This window comes from Ylistrum balloti, unplaced genomic scaffold (assembly GCF_031769215.1).
Source record: "Ylistrum balloti isolate Yb309-2 unplaced genomic scaffold, AGI_CSIRO_Ybal_v1 Utg371080, whole genome shotgun sequence".
In the NCBI taxonomy this organism is placed as follows: domain Eukaryota; kingdom Metazoa; phylum Mollusca; class Bivalvia; order Pectinida; family Pectinidae; genus Ylistrum; species Ylistrum balloti.
In genome coordinates, this window is record NW_026782596.1 from 34,500 (window position 1) to 53,970 (window position 19,471).

General features: G+C 33.4%; 2 protein-coding genes across 2 annotated transcripts in view; one reads left to right on the plus strand and one right to left on the minus strand.

The window, feature by feature from the left end:
• Positions 1-5,996, minus strand: part of LOC132560564 (cilia- and flagella-associated protein 70-like) — a 28,902-nt gene extending 22,906 nt beyond the window's left edge. Inside the window, exons 1-10 of the mRNA XM_060225228.1 lie at positions 5,925-5,996; positions 5,522-5,708; positions 5,023-5,121; positions 4,792-4,874; positions 4,182-4,358; positions 3,779-3,906; positions 3,227-3,376; positions 2,836-2,920; positions 1,956-1,967; positions 278-313 (exon numbers count right to left, since the gene is read on the minus strand). Of these exons, the coding sequence (XP_060081211.1) occupies positions 278-313; positions 1,956-1,967; positions 2,836-2,920; positions 3,227-3,376; positions 3,779-3,906; positions 4,182-4,358; positions 4,792-4,874; positions 5,023-5,121; positions 5,522-5,708; positions 5,925-5,996 (1,029 nt within the window). The remainder of the gene's footprint in view (positions 1-277; positions 314-1,955; positions 1,968-2,835; positions 2,921-3,226; positions 3,377-3,778; positions 3,907-4,181; positions 4,359-4,791; positions 4,875-5,022; positions 5,122-5,521; positions 5,709-5,924) is intronic.
• Positions 5,997-6,446: 450 nt separating this feature from the next.
• LOC132560560 (D-aminoacyl-tRNA deacylase-like) lies at positions 6,447-12,732 on the plus strand. Its single transcript, XM_060225225.1, has 6 exons — positions 6,447-6,550; positions 7,321-7,411; positions 7,729-7,831; positions 9,015-9,147; positions 9,478-9,563; positions 10,623-12,732. Exons 1-6 carry the CDS (start codon positions 6,505-6,507, stop codon positions 10,806-10,808), a joined length of 645 nt encoding a protein of 214 aa, XP_060081208.1. The 5' UTR covers positions 6,447-6,504; the 3' UTR covers positions 10,809-12,732.
• The last annotated feature ends 6,739 nt before the right edge of the window (positions 12,733-19,471 follow it).

Sequence of the window (19,471 nt, forward strand, 5' to 3'; positions counted from 1 at the left end):
TTGATACTAATTTGTAAACATGAAATAACACATTGATAAGAATAAAACTATAACTGCATTAAACGAAACTAAACAGAGATTATTTCCTACATCAATGAAATTTCTTCCCCATATTCAATGCTTGTAATGTCTCTACTTTACCCATAAGTCCAAGAACCTTCCAAAATGAGGTACAATGAATTACATCATCACATTTCTGACACACGTATAGCACATCTATCTAGTGTGCACACCAGCTACATCTGTACTCAAGCCGTGTTTGAGATTGCCTACCAACCTTTGACTTCCCTGTAGCACCAGGATTTCCCTGGCGCTGTTGTGCAGCCAGTAAACGAAATAAAGGACACACAAGTACAAATCATGATCACATTAAAGGGGAAATATAAGAATGGAACATAACACTGTGATATCTAATATATCAGTGGAATCTCGTTCACCTTGACTTAGACAATCCGAAACAGTGGTTGTATAAATCAGTATTACAAAAAGGTACATTTTCAAAACACAAATCATTTAAAAAAGCGGTGAATATGTTTTCTCCTGAGAAACTAACTAGATTCCAATGAAGATTTAAAAAAGACAATAATCAGATACAATTTTGATTTAAATAATATTTTCCAATAATGTTCATAAACAAATAAATTTACTCTAATTGTTTGGTATGTTTACTTGTTTCTGATGCTTAGATTATTTACAAGCACATTAAACTAAACATGTTTCTACATGAATATCAAAATAATGATATATATATATCATATATGATTTAATATATACAAGCTTTATTGTCATGCATGCTCACTGATTAGTTTCTATTGTAAATGTATATTATGAACTATTTAACATATTGCTTTAATTTCTCAGGAAAGCTAAAGAGTAAAATGTGTAAAACAAAACAAAAAATATGTCAAATAAGATATCAAGTGATTTTTCATGCAGTTCATTATAGTAAAGCTTTTTCTTACTGATACATAAAATTAACAGGAAATCTTGTCTAATCAATGCATCACTGTTATCAAGATCAAGCAAACCTCAGATCCGCAATTGGTTTACATGACAACCTTGAATATTCTGTCTCATTATAATCGATTAATTTTCCTCAACACATAAGTGGCCTTCCTCACAAGTATGTCAGAGACATGTCCTATTTTACTGGCTGTTATGAAGCCGCTATGATCAAGTTTTTATTATTGTTACTGGATTTTCTCACTGTAAGACACTTGTATAATTAGTACAAGTACATTCAGATGTAAATTTCTTGTCATTGTTTTAAGTAGCACAGTGTTCTCTGTCTAAATCGACCATCATGGTAGCCACATTAGTAGCATCATCATTTTATAGAGTGTTCCATTATGTAAACAGTCAAACCTTAAGATTGTTCAAAATAAATTCATGCGTTTGTACAGGCAAAAATCTGGACTAGGCAATGATTTAGACTAGTAGACAGGGTCTAGTTTAGGTAGAATGCAATGTACTAAATTTCATTAGATAGTATAAATCCGACATTACTTTTATTTTATTAGGATGTGCATTCAAAATCTCTACATAAGTGATGAAAATATTTTGAAAAATCAGAAATTGTTTTCTATTTTCTGGTCTAATGTGATGATTGTTTTAAACATTTAATCACATTTTTAAAATGAGTTGTGCAGAGATTTTATCTAGTAAGTGATTTCATGAGTTAAAACTTATTAAGTTTGTTGTCATTTATACATTTCTTTAAGAATCAACAATCCTAGATTTACACTATATTCATCTTTTCATCAGCAAAGCTAATATGAGGCAGTGCAGTCAGGAATATCTACAGTGCAACAATGGGTAGAACATTCACAGTCAATGGGTTTTAAATTCTGCATTACACTTTAGTGCGCGATTAATATACTGATCTTGGTTAGGGTATGGAGGCAGGACCAGATCTAACAAAGTCAATCCTGCATCTACAGTCTATATATACTTACACTAGCTGCATGCTGTGAAATTGATGTAGAACTTAAAATCTGTATGACATTATTTTTTTCACAAAGCTTTACATTGAAATGAGAATCACATTTATGTTGATGACTTCCCCAAAAATCAGACAATGATTGTTTCTCTGCTTGTTTTTTCCTATAATAATTAAACTTTAAAAGAAAATGTTTAATCTTTTAAAATAGGGAATCTAACAAAAAAAAAACTATTGTGTTAAAAAGAACATTGAAGAAAGAAAAAAAGGGAAAAAAAATGGTGTGCTTGATACAGTATGGTCCTTCATTCAGAAAACAATTTACAACATCTAATTGTACTAATTATCAAATAGTATATATATACAAGACTGTAATTTGCAGACTCTTGTGAATTAACAACTTTCAAACTTACATGCAGAATAGTTGTATGTTAATTAGTAATGCTCTCAGAGGTATCCCATACATTAGAAGCATTAATTCTGACAGAAATTAGAGTTACAAGTCCAGGTTTTTTAGAGGACTTTTGGGGAATGCTAGTGGGTTCTGTTCTTAACTGAAACTATTCTAAATTTCTAAAATTTACACCAACAACGTTACTTCCCAAATCATTAATTTTTCCCCTCCTGAGACAGAAAGGCCCCATCCAAAACAAGTGAAGAAATGCCCTACATGTTTGTCGAATAATTGTGTGGGAAGCCTAATTCTGCTCTGTAAGTTTAACATCTAACAAACTAATTTTAATCAGAGGGTGAACTTGTATCTGAAATGGAATTTGTGGCATGAATGTTTGAAATCACTCTTTGTAAGCAAATCATTAACAAAGAACAGTTTGTTCAAAAGCATGAAAATTCCAAAAACCCTGATTTTTCTCACATAATTGTCTTTGCATGCCTACCTTCTTGCCCTTGTTTGCAGCTGGAGGTGGTAGTCTCATTATCTCAACAGGCCAATAGCGACATTTGGCAATCTTGTCTTGGAAACTGTAAGAGACAATAAGATTATAATTCAGGGCCCAACATGTAGTGTAGACCTGGAGCCCCAGATCCATCAAATAGAATAATGAATATTTAATATTGCTGAATGCCATATCTGATTTCATCATTATAATATCTCAGAATCAAAAAAAAAAATTCTTTGCATGTTACTGTCATTTTTATGAAATTATCTCCCTTTAATTCAAATACACAACAAACTGTCATTTTTATGAAATTATCTCCCTTTAATTCAAATACACAACAAAAACATAGATAAGAAATTCTAATAACCATTCAGTAATTGTATCCTACCTTCTTACAGCTGAATTTTCCATGTAGCATCTCCTTTCTGTATTCCATGGAACTCGAAGTTTCTCAGACTCGGAAATCATCCTGTGATCTCTGTCCTCTTTGGCACGAAGTTCTCCATCCTCATCTTCTATACTGTCATTGGAGATATAGCTGTAACAAACAAACAAGTAGAGAAAATAATATGAAATTGATACTAATTTAAAAACAAAAAAAACAAATAATTAGAAAAAAAATAATAAGACAGTTTTAAAAAATCACACAAAAGTAAGATTAAGGCTACCATAAATTATGTTTTGCTTAAAAAGTGTTGATACTTTGTACCATGATATGAATCAGGAAAATAGAATGAAAGTAAATAATGTGGCATATCAACTATAGACATTTAAATGTAACATCTACTGATCACTGTATACCTGTTTCATTGTTATTCACAACTATTACAGGTAGCTTGATGTATTTTTTGAAGACCTGTCAAATTGTATATCTGAGTTCCCAAATATGAGTAAAATGAAAGACTTATACTTCTTAGGTACTTCATTAAGCTCTGCTTACCAGTCAGGAATATAAACAGCATTGCCTGTGGCAGATCCTGGCATGGCCCACTTCTTCTGTTTGTTTGGAACTTCCTTGTCAGCACCTGGCTTCAGTGCTCCACCAGCAAAAATAATTGGTGCCTCTTTCTACAGAAAAAAAATTGTGATGTCATGTTTTGAATCAGCAATATCATATTCTAAATTGGTTATAGATAAATACCACCAAACGACAAAATCTTTCAATGAAGATTTTTCAAAAGTAAGTTATAAATGGTTTTAAAACAAGATGTAGAAGATCTCACGATAGTTGTCACACCATAAATAATTTATTAAACAAGTCCAATGGTTAGTCTATTGGACAAAATTTTAGATGTGGTCAGTGACAATAATTTTGTAAAGATATATATTTCTCGCCAACTGACCTCAGCAGTGACTGGGATGGGCAGTGCAGCAGCATAGCAGTACTGGGAACCAGCTAATGTCCAGGACTCTGGAGGGGACAGCAGTGATTCCATAGTAATTGTCATCAAGTTTCCTGCACTGGCCTGGGGTGAGTCCATCAGTGGCTCATTGACGGAAACCACAACATCCAGCTCGGGCTGAAATATAAAAACAGTTTTAAACATATTGCATATATATATATATATATAAAATATTTGACTACAAACGATACAGTTTACTTCCTGTAATATTACACAACAACTATGAACAAAATATCTGTACAATTAATCTAGCTCATGTATTCATGATTATCAAACCAATAGTAGATTGCCTGAAATCTTGTGTAGAAAATGTGAAAATCCAACACAAATCAACAAATCCCTACCCACTGTACTTCTATTCTAAACAAATTGTGTTTTACTTGACATGGTGGTAGTCAGTCACTCTTCGACATTGACACTTGAGGTGGGTGGATATCATGAGATTCAAAATCTATGATGGAGATTGATATATTTCTTTAGGAATTACTGTTTTAATTTGATTTGACTATCCAAGATATAGTTCTAAATAAAGTATTTGTACAACACTGACCTTGGCATGCTCAGGTGGGATTCCTTCCAGAGGTGAACCAGGCAAGGGGTTGACCACTAATGTATACTTGTGTTTTGTCTCACCTTTTTAAAACAAGTTATAATAAATCATGAAATAAGGTAAGTTTTTCAAGCATTGAAATATATATTTCCAATGATTTTTCAAAATAAGTTAAATAAAAAAGTATCTCAAAATGATCATTTTATCCTCTTTTCTTTCCCCCTCACGAACCTTTGACAAGTGGAAGTAAGTCAACAGTGCATTGTCCCAACAATGCTGTCTTTTCTTCCTTCTGTTTCTTCTCTTTAGGCAAACCTTCAATGACTGTCACTGTAATAAACACAATGTTATTCTAGTTTAAATTCTTAGTGTAGAATTGTGAAATATCCTTTTTAAAACTTAACACCAATGTCTTCTGAAAAGGTTCCGATTAGATCTTATCTTCTTGTAGATAATACACTGATTAATTGTGTAACTGTCATATTCTGATATTATATTTCAATGAAAATATTTTTATACATATCAAGTTTTGGGTTTTTTTTTTTTTTTTTAATCTAACAGCAAACATCTGTTAATTGATGGACAGATCCTCTTTTAGATACAAACATATTTGACAGTAAATATACTTTCTTCTATAAACATTGTCCATCTTGGATTTATTATCATAGGACAGATATTTTAAAAATGAATTTCACTTTTTTATGTAAAGTTATTTTTCTTGAAAACCTACAGACAACTGGTTTGTGAGCTATTTCATCCAAGGCCAAAGGGTCATCATAGGTACAATTGATGGTGGTGCTGAAGTTGAGTTCAGCTGGTGCTTCAGGAGAACACTCCACTTTTGGAGAATCTCCAAGGGTTTTCTCTCCAAATTCCACCTTTACCATCACTTGGACACTGTCAGCCTTTGTCCCTTTCTGTAAATAAAATATCTCATGACCTTCATTGTTTATAAGAATTGAAACCATGTGAGAGATTTATTGGAAGAGCTGATGCTCAATGGACGAGACATGCAGATTTCAAAAGAATTGATAGATATCATTGTCAAACATTAATCGTCACATGTTCATCTGATAAAAAGTGAAATGTTTACTAAATAAAGTTACGCAATAAACTGAAAATGTTCTACTCACCAAGTTCCTTGCCCTCAGGACTGTGATAGTAATTGGCTCTGGAGGCCTGGTTTGTATACTGTCTTGGTCCATTTTGTTAGTTTTTCACTCTTCTAATAGGAAAACCCTGTAAGGAATGCAAGGATTTTTTTCATTAGTGACACATGTTATGTGTAACATATCAATCACTTTTCATTGCCATAAGCATGGAATCATCACTCTATTAAATGACAGCAAAGTAAAATTGAAAGGACGTTCACATTTGGGAATCAGCTATTTTTTCCAATGCGTTTGTTAGCAAATACAACATATGTTACAAACTCACAATAAACACATGTAGTCAGCAAGATATACCGATGCAGTACCTTTCTTAAATACGCGAATTTTCAGACCAATTGTTGAATAACTAACGGAAGCATTCATGAAAATATCACTATTTGCAGTAGATAGACAGTACCTGTGCTTCCCGCTGTTCCCTTGGTGACAGTAACGACTAGCGAGACTTCCGTTTCCGGTATATGGCGTTACACGCGAGTACCGACACACATGTATTGCATTAGCTTTCACCTATAATTCGATTAAGTATTTGTTTTGCTCTCCAATGATGAAAGTACTAATTCAAAGAGTTACTCAAGCCAAAGTTGCTGGTATGGTATTCTTTATGCCTCGTATACATCATCACCATAACACAGATGTGGAATTTGACAGCTGTCATCACTCTACTTTCACTTCATCTGTTTAGATATTAATCCTCGTCTGTCAATACTCATTAAATAACGGGCATCCATTAACTTATAGTTGAATTGTAGATCTTTGTTCCTTAAATAATTATTTACTGAATCTTCTCATATTAATATGAAAGTGTTCGTTTGATCCGCAAATCTCCAGAAATTATATTGCCCCCGTGGAATTCAAGACATGATATATTTATTAATTCCTTTTACCTGTACATTGACCTTCACACAATTTGGTGTCATATTTGTCATACTAACAGAAAGTGCTGTATATCAAATTTAGGGCCTGCAACCCCTTGATTACAGAATTATGGTCCTTTGTTGAAATATGTGTCCAGTGAAATCGTTTTCGGGGAGCATCCATCAGTTTCACTGATACTCTTGTTATAGGAATGATGGAAAGTGTGATTATTGAAGACTCATCCATTATTCCTTTCATGTGATGTTATCCATAAATCAAATTTAATTTTAGCATGATATAAGAGTGGCTTCTGTAAACATTCATTATGTATATATTACTTTTAAAGTAGACTAGCAAAATTTGCACTCTTGATATTAGGAGTCAAACCCACAAATACCAGTACTTTGCCTATGGAATGCTGGCATTTACCTTATTGTTGACTTGGGAACAACCGGGTAGTATTGATTTTTTACCTTCACATATAAACATATTCTAATTTCAGTTGAGGGAGAAACTGTAAGTTCTATTGGAAAGGGACTATGTGTGCTGGTTGGAATTACCCAAAAAGATACACCAAAACAGATGGAATACATGTAACTATTACAATGTGAATTACTAAAACAAAAATAAAAGATAACTACCAGGTACATGTAATTGAAGAAAACTAGTAATTTTATGATCGATCTGAAAAAATGTTTTTTATATTGTTTTTTCTGTTGTTTGGTAAGTGTGCCTTTAGCTATTTTGTTTTTTGTATTTTGATAAGTAATTTACAGGAGTTTCTTGGAAAAATATTTAGTAAAGTGCACATAATCACTTTGTTTGAAGCATGAAACACATTTGTATAAAATCTATCCTGTTGAAAGTGAAAAAAAAAATCAGGATATGAACAACAATTTTCATTTTATAGGGTACGGAAAATTCTCAACCTGAGGTTATTTGACGATGATCAAGGGAAGAGATGGTCAAAAAATGTTATGGAGAAAAACTATGAAGTTTTGTGTGTGAGTCAGGTAGGTATAGTAGTTTTTTATTTGATATTGTAATTGATTTTCCAATATCTACATACTTCAGGGATAGAGGCCAATATATTAACGCCCTGATGGAGCCTCGGCCAAGAGATATCCTACTTACTGATGATGCTTGGTGTGTGTTCTAATTGAAACTTGCTCAGATGGTGGGCTATACAAATCGTCCTACATCCATGATCCTTCGCCTGTCCATCCGTAAACAATTTTTGTTATATCTATTTCTTGAGAAGTATTGGATGGATCTTTCTCAAATTTCATGTGTAGATTTTCCCTTGGTATCTAGTTGTACCCATTTAATTTTGGGATTGATCTGAAAATCAAAATGGCTGAGAGTCATCTTGGATTTTTATCAAGGAAGTTTGTTATTGCTATTTCTTGAGAAGTAAAAGATGGAACTTTCCTTGGACCTTCGTTGTGCTGGTTTTATTTTGGGTCTGATCAGAGAAACAGGCGGCCATTTTACACTTTTCCTATTAAAGTTTATTATCGCTATTAATTCATTCTTGAGAAGTGTTCAATGGATCTCTCTCAAATTTCATATGTAGGTTCCCCTCGGTCCAAAGTTATGCCAGTTAAATTTAAGGTCTGACAAAAAAAGGAAATGGCAAACAGGCTGCCATCTTGAATTTTGCCTAGTAAAGTTGTTATTTATTTTTATTGAGAAGCATCCTATGAATTTCTCTCAAATTTCCATTATGGGTTACCCTTTGACCTTGTTGTGCCGCTTTGATTTTTGGACTGATTAGAAAATCAAAATGGCGGGCAGGCAGCCATCTTGGATTTTTACTTTAAAAGTTTGTTATTGCTATTTCTTGATAACTACTGCATGAATGTTTCTCACATTTCATTTGTAGATTCCTCCTGGTCCTTAGTTGTACCCATTTGGTTTTAGGACTATTAAGAAAAAAACAAAATGGTGACCATCTTGGATTGGCAGTTAAAGATTATTATTGCTATTTCTGCAAAGGATATCTTATTTCTTATTATTAATAGCAAAAACAGAAAAGAGAAAGGATAAGATCCAACTTATAAAGAACAAATAAAGATCAAACAATAATGGGTGCCAAGATCCCTCTGGGACCTCTTGTTTGTTAAATTATTCAATGTAGTACCATATAATTTACGGAATGTGAGAATATATTTTGTTTTTTGTGTTTTGTTGCAGTTCACGCTTTGTATGGTTTTGAAGGGTAACAAGCCAGACTTCCATGCTGCTATGCCACCTGAAAAATCGCAAGAGTTCTACGCAGAATTTATCAGACAGATGGGAGAAGCATATGATCCATCAAAAATCAAAGGTTGATGTCATTTGGGTATAAAAAGTTTGAGCAAAAAAGCAGAAAAGAGTGAAATGATTTCCTCACAATTGTAAAATCATATGATTTGAGAGAACAGGTTAATTATCAAATTAACTTTGGCTGTTAACTCCCCTTCATTTCACTACAATCAGTAAGCTTGACTGCCAAGAAGGTAGGGGAGAAGATGCTGATGGAATAGGTGGATGGAAATTTTCCTTTAGATTGCTAGTTCAAATCCGATCATTTGTAGGACATTTTCTTGGGTCAAAAGAAATAGATTTTTGCTCTCTTTGATAATCATGTTTTCCTGATAACATTGTTTTGTTGTAGATGGAGTATTTGGAGCTTACATGCAAGTTCATATACAGAATGATGGACCAGTAACGATACCTCTAGAAACACCTGAATCTCTCCAGGTAAACCTTGGAGTAAACTAAACTTAGTTATCTCACTTCATACAGGTATATAAATAGAATGATTGACCTGTAGCTATAAAAAAACATCCTTAGAAAGCTGAAACTTCCAACCTCCTCCACGTAAACAAAGGAATGCCAGTTATACCGATCTCACTTTGTCAAAGTTTAAATACAAAATGGTAGACTGGTAACGATATCTTAGAAACTCTCAACTCCCTCAATAGGTAGTGATGGGAGTTGGTTCCAGTATCATAATCAATGCTTTAAAGGAATTTTACTGATGTGTGACTTTTATATAGGGTACATGCAATGTAACACTTGTTTTGACAATATATCACAAAAATCAATATTGCAAACATCATGAAAACTTTATTTTTCATCATTATATGAGACAAATATTTCCTAGCTAAATATACAGTGTACCACTTTCTCACCATGCATTCATGAAGGGATATTTGTTAAACAACTGTGTTCCATACCAAATCAATGACTGTGACTTTGAATTCTGCTTGACATGGTAATAAAATACAATGATATACTCACATTCAGAAGAAAGCATTCTATTAACATCTGCAAATATGGCAGCAGGCATGGAAAGTGTGCAATTTTCAAAAGTCATGTAAAACTCTCTGATGTGGGAGTCCACACTGTTCAGTTATACACTAGCACCTTGTTCAAGTGGTAATTGTTTGTTGTATACAGTAATGGAGTCACCATCACTACAATTCTTAATCACATACACTGAACTACATTTTCTTTACTATAGCTATCCAAATCAGTCATGTTTCTCTGTAAAATTTTCTATAGTTCATGTGTTGGCAAAATTTCATCTAAATTTGAGATATCAGAAATACATGATTGTAAATCAGAAATATTGTATTGATTCCTTGGGCTTATTGCAGTTTAAAGACAGTTGTAAATACATGTACATAGTTTTGTTTTTATACCATGCTATTTTAATTTTGTTACAACTGGGGGCATAGTGTTTCATAAACACATCTTGTTTCCTTATATTTCAAATCCTGGAAATACAAGTCGGTCATATTTTTCTCTGAACAGGAGGATGGAAAGAAGCAGAAAAAGTGGAGTAATCCCAAAAACCCAGCATCCAATGCTGCGAAAACCCCCAAACAGTCTGAACAGGATTCTGGTGGCCCACCTGAGCCAGAGGTTCTGTGTGAAGGAGCTGGTGCCATGTCTAGTGAATCTCAGGGTGGAACAGGATTGTCACAAGACCAGAGTTGACCATAGGAAAAATATGGAATATCCTCAGTGGAGCCTTGTTGGTTTGAATAATACATGTACCTTTTGGTGGTAGATTGCTACTATATAGCATGCCAATAAATGTATGGAGTGAAAAAGTCTCCAATTATTACCCAGGATGTTTTTGTGTTGACAGAGGTATGTTTTTTCACTATTGTATCTGTCAGCAATTCTGTGAGAATTTTGTGTCTGAAAATAACAGGACTTCGACAATTTTACCCTGTTTGAATGTTGATGAAGAAATGTCATAACCATGCAAACTTATAAGGTTCTCCATGCACATGTACATTTTTAATTTTATTTTTCAGTCACTCTTAAGGACCAAAGGTCTTGTTGAGTGATTCATAGTAAAGCCATTATTTACAAACAAAAATCATTTGTTTTGGGTGTTCTGTCTTGTAATAGAGGGCAGATGATTTAATGTGAAATCTTTATGGCTTCAGAATTCTCTTTATCTGGATCTTCCATTCTGATTCTAAAGACTTTGACAAAACAAGGTTTATCTGGGATGTTCTCTCACAAAAGTAACCTCAAACAGTTGAAGAGTTGATATATATATACTTCGGTTTTGTCAAAAATCTTTCTTTACTATTACCATTTATATGAAACCAGAGATATTTTATGATATTTAAAAATATTACATTTGGAAAAAATTGACAATGATGTTGCTGATAATAAACTTATCAACTGGTCTATTCTTCTTTTATGTACTTCATATTTCAGAAATCACTCAAATTACATTATAATTTATTATCTTACATTGAGGTCATGTCGTCCTTCCATGTATCTGTCAAGGTTTTTGATCTTTAAGGTTTGCCACTCTTGTTTGTAATTACATTTACATTTATAAACCTCACAAAAGTAATTTTGACATCAAAATCAGGACACAAGCAGTAGCAAAGCTCAAACATTCAAAATGGGATCAAAACAATAGAATCTTATATGCTTCAACATTATAGGGTTGTGTAATTTTCTAGATTCCTTTCTAAAGCTTTAATCTGGTAAAGTCTAGTTATAGGTCAAGGTCACAGCTGTAGAACCTTAACATGATAAGTTTTAGGAATGTTTGGTTTTGTTTAAAGATTCCTGCATGAGGAAAATTAAACAAATATTTTGTGAATTTCTAATGCAAGCAGACCAGTTGAGGTAAAACAATTCCAATTGAAGTTCCAGCTGAAGAAAATTGACTTGATGATGAGAAAATAGACTTGTTCAAACACTTTCAAAGAAGTTTTTTATCCATATTACATAATACTCAAACCAAAACTTCAACAATACACCTGTATTGTTTCTTTTGTACAAGCACCAGAGTATTTTCACATCATTTTTTTTTCTTCCTGAAATTTTTGTTATTGTACAAAAATCATCAAAATATATTACCTTTAATTAAGACATTTTTTTCAAATCACCTGTTCTTGTTATTGCTAATTCTGGAGAAAACAATGGATCATTCTCAAATTTTATATACTGTATAGGTTTTCGCAGGTAGGTTCTCCATAGATGTGCCCTTTGATTTTAGGACCAACCACCAAAAAAAAAAGTAGCCAAAAGACAGTCATGATTAATTTTAACAATGCTATTTGTTGAGAATGGCTGAGAAGTGGCTATCTTGGAAAAAAGTTTTATGGCAAATTTTCCAGAAATTCTGGATGAGGCTATCGCAGATTTCACATGCATGTCCCCATTAGTCTCCTGTTGTGTACTCTTGATTTTAACTGCATATGATCATAAAAACAAATTATGGACAGACAAACATCTTTTGATTGTTAATTGCTATTAAGTTTTCAAACTGGTATAATTTAAGCAAATAAGGGAGTGTTGCTTTCATATATGGTGATAAAGCTACTGTCTTATTAAAATATCAACTGAAACTTTCATTGGATGATTAATAAATAATACTAAAACCTTCATGTGTTCACACTAAATTTGTATATTTCATTCTATCTTCGCATTGTTAATACATGTATACATGTTCATGTCACAAATACATCAATGTTTTATAAAGACATGTACCTATCACAACAACATTTTATAATCAGACAACATAAAATTGTCATCACATCTGAACTTCTTTCAAAGTTTTCAAATTTAGAATGTCTAAGCTAAGTCAACAGTGAATGATGTTCTGATTCAGTGATATTTCTAGGATGCTGATGCTATTTTGACCAGATATGGTAAATGAGACTTTTTTACAGGTAGATAAAAAATAAACAATCAATACACAGAATACATATCTTGGTGGGAGGTGGGCATTTCACATACAAATACATAACATCTCCTACAAAATAAAAGCATTAAAACCATAATGCAAAACAGATGAAATCAATTGATAATGTACAATTGATAAAATAAATAGTTCATGATGTCTATGTCAATATATGAATACGTTTGAAACGAAGGGATTCCAAATGATGACAGCAAGATATCAACAATACATTAACAGCCACTGGTATACATGGTGCTGTTTTATCATTTTTTCATTATTTTCAGACATCAGATAATAATTCTTGAAACCAAAAATGATTATTTGAGATCAGAAAAAAGGAATTCTTTAGAGAGAGAGCGAAAGAGACAGAGAGAATAGGAGAGAGAGAGAGAAAGAGACAGAGAGAAAGGGAGAGAGAGAGAGAGAGAGAGAGAGAGAGAGAGAGAGAGAGAGAGATTTCAATCAGAAAATAGATAAGCAAGCTTTTATCACTAAATGAGTTCTCCTTTGGAATAGTTTCAGAGTGAATATTTTTCACATGTTGTCAGATTAAAAATGGCAACCAAACTAATTGATGATAAAAAATAAATGTACTCAATCAGATCCTGCAGAAAATGAGTTTTTGATATCAGTTTTGTTTTTCTGATATAAAAACTCATTTCTTTTACATCAGAAAGTGAATCGATCTTGTTATATCGAAAAATTATTTTTCTTGTTGTCAAGAATTTGATTTTTAATATAAAATATATAAAGATAATTGAATTATATGTGTTATTGTAGATGTCTACATTGTTAATAAATTGGGTCCCAAATACAACTTACATATACATATAACTAGTATGTAGTAGGCAAATAGTTTCAACAGGAAAGTAATTACACCTGATGATGGCCTCATGTTTCTTGAGGGGCTCTGATTTTCTCTATTTTCAAGGACAAAATAAAATTAATAAATATCAGAACCATCAAAAAACCAGACTTTTAAAAGTACATTCTTTCTTTGAAGAAATTGCAAGATGGGTAGTTTTAATTATGTTAAAACAAAATAGATTTCTAACTTTGATTTGGTTTTCTTTCCATGAAAAAAAAAATTGCTACTGCAGTTAAATAGTTTGGTAATGATATCCGGATGACAAGAGATGGTCCACAGGTACCAGCCTTGTCTGGCAATACTCATAAATTATTACTACAGTAGTATTACTGTATTGACAGATGAGGCTGGTACCTGTAGTTGGTCTACATTAACTAAATGAAAATCTCCTGGTGTAAATTTTCAACCATAGTACCATTTACATTGAACAATTTACATGCGTTCCATGCTTAAGAAATTTTTGTGATTTATTATGTCAAAACTAATACAAATATTGAAATGATAATATTGTGTCAAAATATATTTTGATGATAGAAGGTTTTAGAGAGAAGGGTTGTGCCAAATCTCTAGACATTAAAATCCTGGAAAAAAGGAAACATGTCTTCGAAATAGTGATGAATCAAACTGCTGTTCATGAAATCATGAAAATAAAACAGTGATTAATAGTTTTGATTCCATGCCTACAATTTTCAAAATGGGTTAGAAAAGTAACAAAGGAATATAACTCTTCTACACAAGAGTATCAGTGAAACTGATGAATGTTCCCCTGCTTAATTGGACACAACATTTTAACAAAGAGCAGTAATGGCTAAAACATACACCAAGTTTCATTATGCTGACTTAAAGGCGAGCCAAGTTATGCTCTGGACAAGATATGTTTAAGAATTGGCATTAACACTCTTATCATGGGCCCTGAATTTCATTACAGCACATTGTTAAAGTATGATCAAGATATAAAGTGAATATCATGTTCCTTGCTTTACTATGGTGAAAAGTATGCTCTGAACAAGAATTTTTTAACAAAGGGCAATAACTCTGTAATTTGATACACTGCACATTGCCTTAGTATTGTCCAAATATCCCTCAAGTTTCATTCTCCTGATACAAATGAAAGCAATTTAAAATTATGCTCTAGTTAAAACTAACTTTGTAATTAATTGGTTGCAAGCCCTTAATTTTGTACATGGTGCATCGTCTTAGTATGATGAATGTATACACAACGTTTCATTATCCTAGCTTAAATGCATAAAAAGTTTTGTTCCAAACACAAAATTTCAATGAGGGGCAGCAACTCGGAAATTGAGGTGTCGAAGGCCCTGTATTTGATACACAGCAAATCCCAATAGTATGATCATTGAATACATCAAATTTCATGATCCTTGTTTCACTGTAGGCAAAGTGATGATCTCGACATGGATGGATGGATGGACAGAAAGACATTGCAAAGACTATATGCTCTCCCTGATCATTTTCGGGAAGCATAAACATGATGGACACAGCTGCATGTAATGATTACAAAACCCACCAAGTTTTTATTTAGGAAAACACAACTTCATACATTGTTAATAAAGTTTGAAAGAAATCACATGTAAACTAATAGAGCAGATTAACATTATGAAAATATCAAGGGGAAGTAACTCTTCTAAATACAGTTGAATCCAACTGCTAGTCAGGAAATCACAACTTCATAGTCAAAGTGATAAATATAAGCCTACCAAGTAAAAATAAATCTGCTGAAATGTTCTGCAGATAAAATTAACATCATGAAAATAACCAGGGGAAGTAACTCTTCTAATACAGTTGAATCCAACTGCTAGTCAGGAAATCACAAATTTATAGTCAAAGTGATAAATATAAGCCTACCAAGTTAAAAGAAATCTGCTGAAATGATCTGCAGACAAAATTAACATTATGAAAATAAAAAGAGGAAGTCAAAATCTTCTACAGACAGCCAATCAAACTATTGTTTGAAAAAAAATCACAACCTCATGTCATGATGGATTTGCCTACAAAACTAGGAAAGAGAGAGGTAAAAATCTGGGAGAAGATCTGTGGACAAATAACAGACAGATAGACAGATAATGCAATACCACAACAAGTACTGTCCTGGCATATGATAATGAATGCTTATTAATTAATCTATATTTGTCCTAAATGAAACCTTTACTAAAAAAAGCAATAGGTTGGAAGAAGTTTGTTTTAAGAAGAGGTCTGCCAAAATATCATTTCCAAATCTCAAATAAATTTTCTGTACAAGTTAAATAAATGTTATAAATAGCCATTTTGCTTTAAAAACCTGCTGTATTCATTAAAGTAAAAAGAAATATTAGTTTAGAACAAACATACAACACAAAAACCATCCTCAATACTTAAGGGGTTACAATCACTTTCTCAAACCCTGGAACATGGCAAAATTGAAGCTTCCATGTGTGACACCTTGAGAACAAGATGAAATGACTATAGTTTGTTGCTTTGATGAACGTCAAATGAATCTCAAGGTTAATAATGGTATATTGTAATGGCTTTGAAGTTGAGGGTTACTCCTCTGTAATCTTTGAAAGGCATAGATCAGCCTGTGATTGGTCAGTTTTCTTCTCCTGAAACCAAATTACTTTGCTTGCGCCTTCAATTGTGCCACGACATGTTCCAAGGGTGCAAAAGAGACCACAACCACTGGAGTAGTGAGGATGCACAATAACGCATGGGATTACATTGTTATTTTTTCAAAATGCAAAGCTAGAGCTCTATAAATCCTACATCCTTTTACTACAACAATTTGTCAGCAAAGAGTCCAATTAATGTTTTTTCCCTTATCTTTTAAGCAAATTTACATTTTATGAAATCAGTTTGGCAATAATTTCAATGCTTTTGGTGCAATTGGTCGGAACTTGGAAAGTAGATCACTATCTAAATGTTCACTGGAACATTTTGGTAATTCAGATTTCCTTTTGGATTTCATTCTTTTCTTTGTTTTGACATAATTAGATATTGATTCTTCTGATATCAAATTCCTTGAATGATTTTTAGGAGGACGACCCCTTCTTCTGACAGGTAAGGATAGTTGTGTGGAATCAGTTTTAGCTATTGCATCATTATTCGGAGACTGTAAAGCTGCATTCTTTAGTATACCAGGAACCTGTCTCATTCTTATATTTCTGACAGTATTCTTTGCAATGGGAATTTCAAGCGGATTTATGTCATCATCAGCATCCTCACAACCTAGATCAATTACATAGGGCTTTTCATCGTCTGTTGTATTAGCTATCAAATTGGCAGATTCTTGCTGGTTGCCAGTTGAATCATTTCTAGCAATGTCTGTAGAATCTTGACACCAAGAAACTGATGATGATTCTAGCATATCTAGTGTTTTTTTAACAGAAGCAGACATGTCTTCAATGCACGAACCAGTATCCAATGATTTTCCTTCACAATCTGTGATCTTGGGAAAGGTTGATGAAGAAGGCTCATCACATTTCTGGTTTGTGGTGCCAGTCAGTTTTGTAGACATTTTTGTCTCTCCTTTTGGTTGAATGAGTTTTACTTGGATACCACTAGAGTTTGACTGAGAAGGAACAATAACATTTTTCAAACAGCTGAATCTGGTGGGTGCTGATGTAGTTGCAAATGGTAAGGAATTCTGCAAAGTATTTGCAGAGGATACTGATCCAGCTAGAGGTGGTCCAACAAAACGGAATTCTGGAATCATTTGCTGATTACCAGGACTATTGGAATTCACTAAAACAAAATGTCCTAATTGCTTATTAAAAATATTGATTCCACTGACATTGTTCTGTAAAGCCACATTGTTTTTTGAAGTAGAACTGGTTACTCCAACTGAGATAGTCTGCGACAATGAGGTTGTAGTAGAGTTTGGTAAAACCTTGCTTCCAAAGTTACCTATGATTGGCCCTGTTGTCAAGGTGTTAGAAACTGGAACTTGCCCAATTACTGGGGGTCCAAGCACTATTGGCTTTGCAAGAGCTGATCCAGCAGTTCCAATTACACTTGAAGATGGATTTGCTCCAAGAGTTTGCAAATTAGGAAAAGGCCCAAGAGGCAGAGTATTTGAATTGTATGAACTGTGAGCTACCTCCAAGTTCTTAGTAACAGTATTTTTACCTAGGTCCATAGATGTTACTGCAGCAGGTGCTCTAACTGAATAACACACAGATGTTGTTTTTGGTGTCATTGTTGTAACAACATTGGATGATCCTGATGGAAAATACAAAGATGGAACACTTTTGATATTTAATGTATTTGTTGCATTGGGATTTCCAGCTATGTTCACAGTAGCTCCGCGTAATTGTAAGGAATTTAAGTTAGAATTATTCACAAATAGTTTGACAGGCTCTGGACCAAGAGGATGTCTTATTGCACTTTTCAATGGGGTTGATGTAGTAAATCCAGCTGTGCCATAAGGATGATCCTTGACAGAACCAATTGGATCAAAAGGTTCATTCCCTGCTTCTGAGGTGTCACTAGATGACATGTTGTATACTGTTGGAGAAGCTGATGGTTTCTTATATGGCATGTTTTGTGTTTGTTTGGGAAGCAAGATTTGCAGTCTCCGTGGGGAAGATGTTGGTTTTTTAGTCTTTTTCGAATATCTTCTCCCTTTCAAACTTTTACATGGGTTGTCAGCCAGACTTAGCACATTCAAAACCACAGGACCTACATGAGCTGTTTCAGAATTTACTTCAGAAAGTTTTTCAGAACCATTCTCACTTGTCGCTTCAAACAGTGATGCGGTATGCAGAATTTGGTTTGCAGGTTGCGGGACATCATCTGAGGGCTCCACCTTTGAAACTCCTGTACTGTCAATTCCAATTTGATCTGAATCAACAACAGATGAAGTAGACATTCCACCGGTGAAGCTGAATGATTCAGATGAACATTGTGAAGCACCAGGGGAAATTGGTTCACTTTTTACTCTGCTGATATCAAAATCCTTGTTTTCACATTCTGAAAATCTTTGTTCTGGTTCATCAATTGTACTTAACTTTTCCATTTTGTCTTTTTGATATTGTATGTTGTAATTACTTTCCATATCATTGTAATCACTTTCAACCTTAAGCGTAAACGATTCTGATGTTGATGCAAAACTTCTATTGAAATTTAAATGTTCTGTAAGGTTTTTGTTGTTTGTTTCATCATTATCTTTCCCATGAAAGTTTTTCTTTAATTCCCCGTGACATTTTTCAGCAGGTAGGTATTTTAACCAATTCTTCATTCCAATTTTTCCAAGAGCTCTTTTCAGTTCATCACTAGGTTCCACGTGAATTCCATATATGAAGTCTACAACAGTTGCCAGCACACTTCCACTAATTCCATAGATATCCAATTGTTTTGATGATAACGTGTACTTCTTCCCCATTTCTCTCAGACAGGAAGGATCTTCAAATGCTGCGACCCACACGGCACTGTGCACTAACACACACGTCCCATCTTCAGCCACAAGTTCCAGATCACACATAACTCTATTTACTCGCATTTCATTAAGTTTCTGGACGATATATGAATCAATATTGTGAGACATTTTCTGATTTAGAACTGGTCACCATGATATTTACC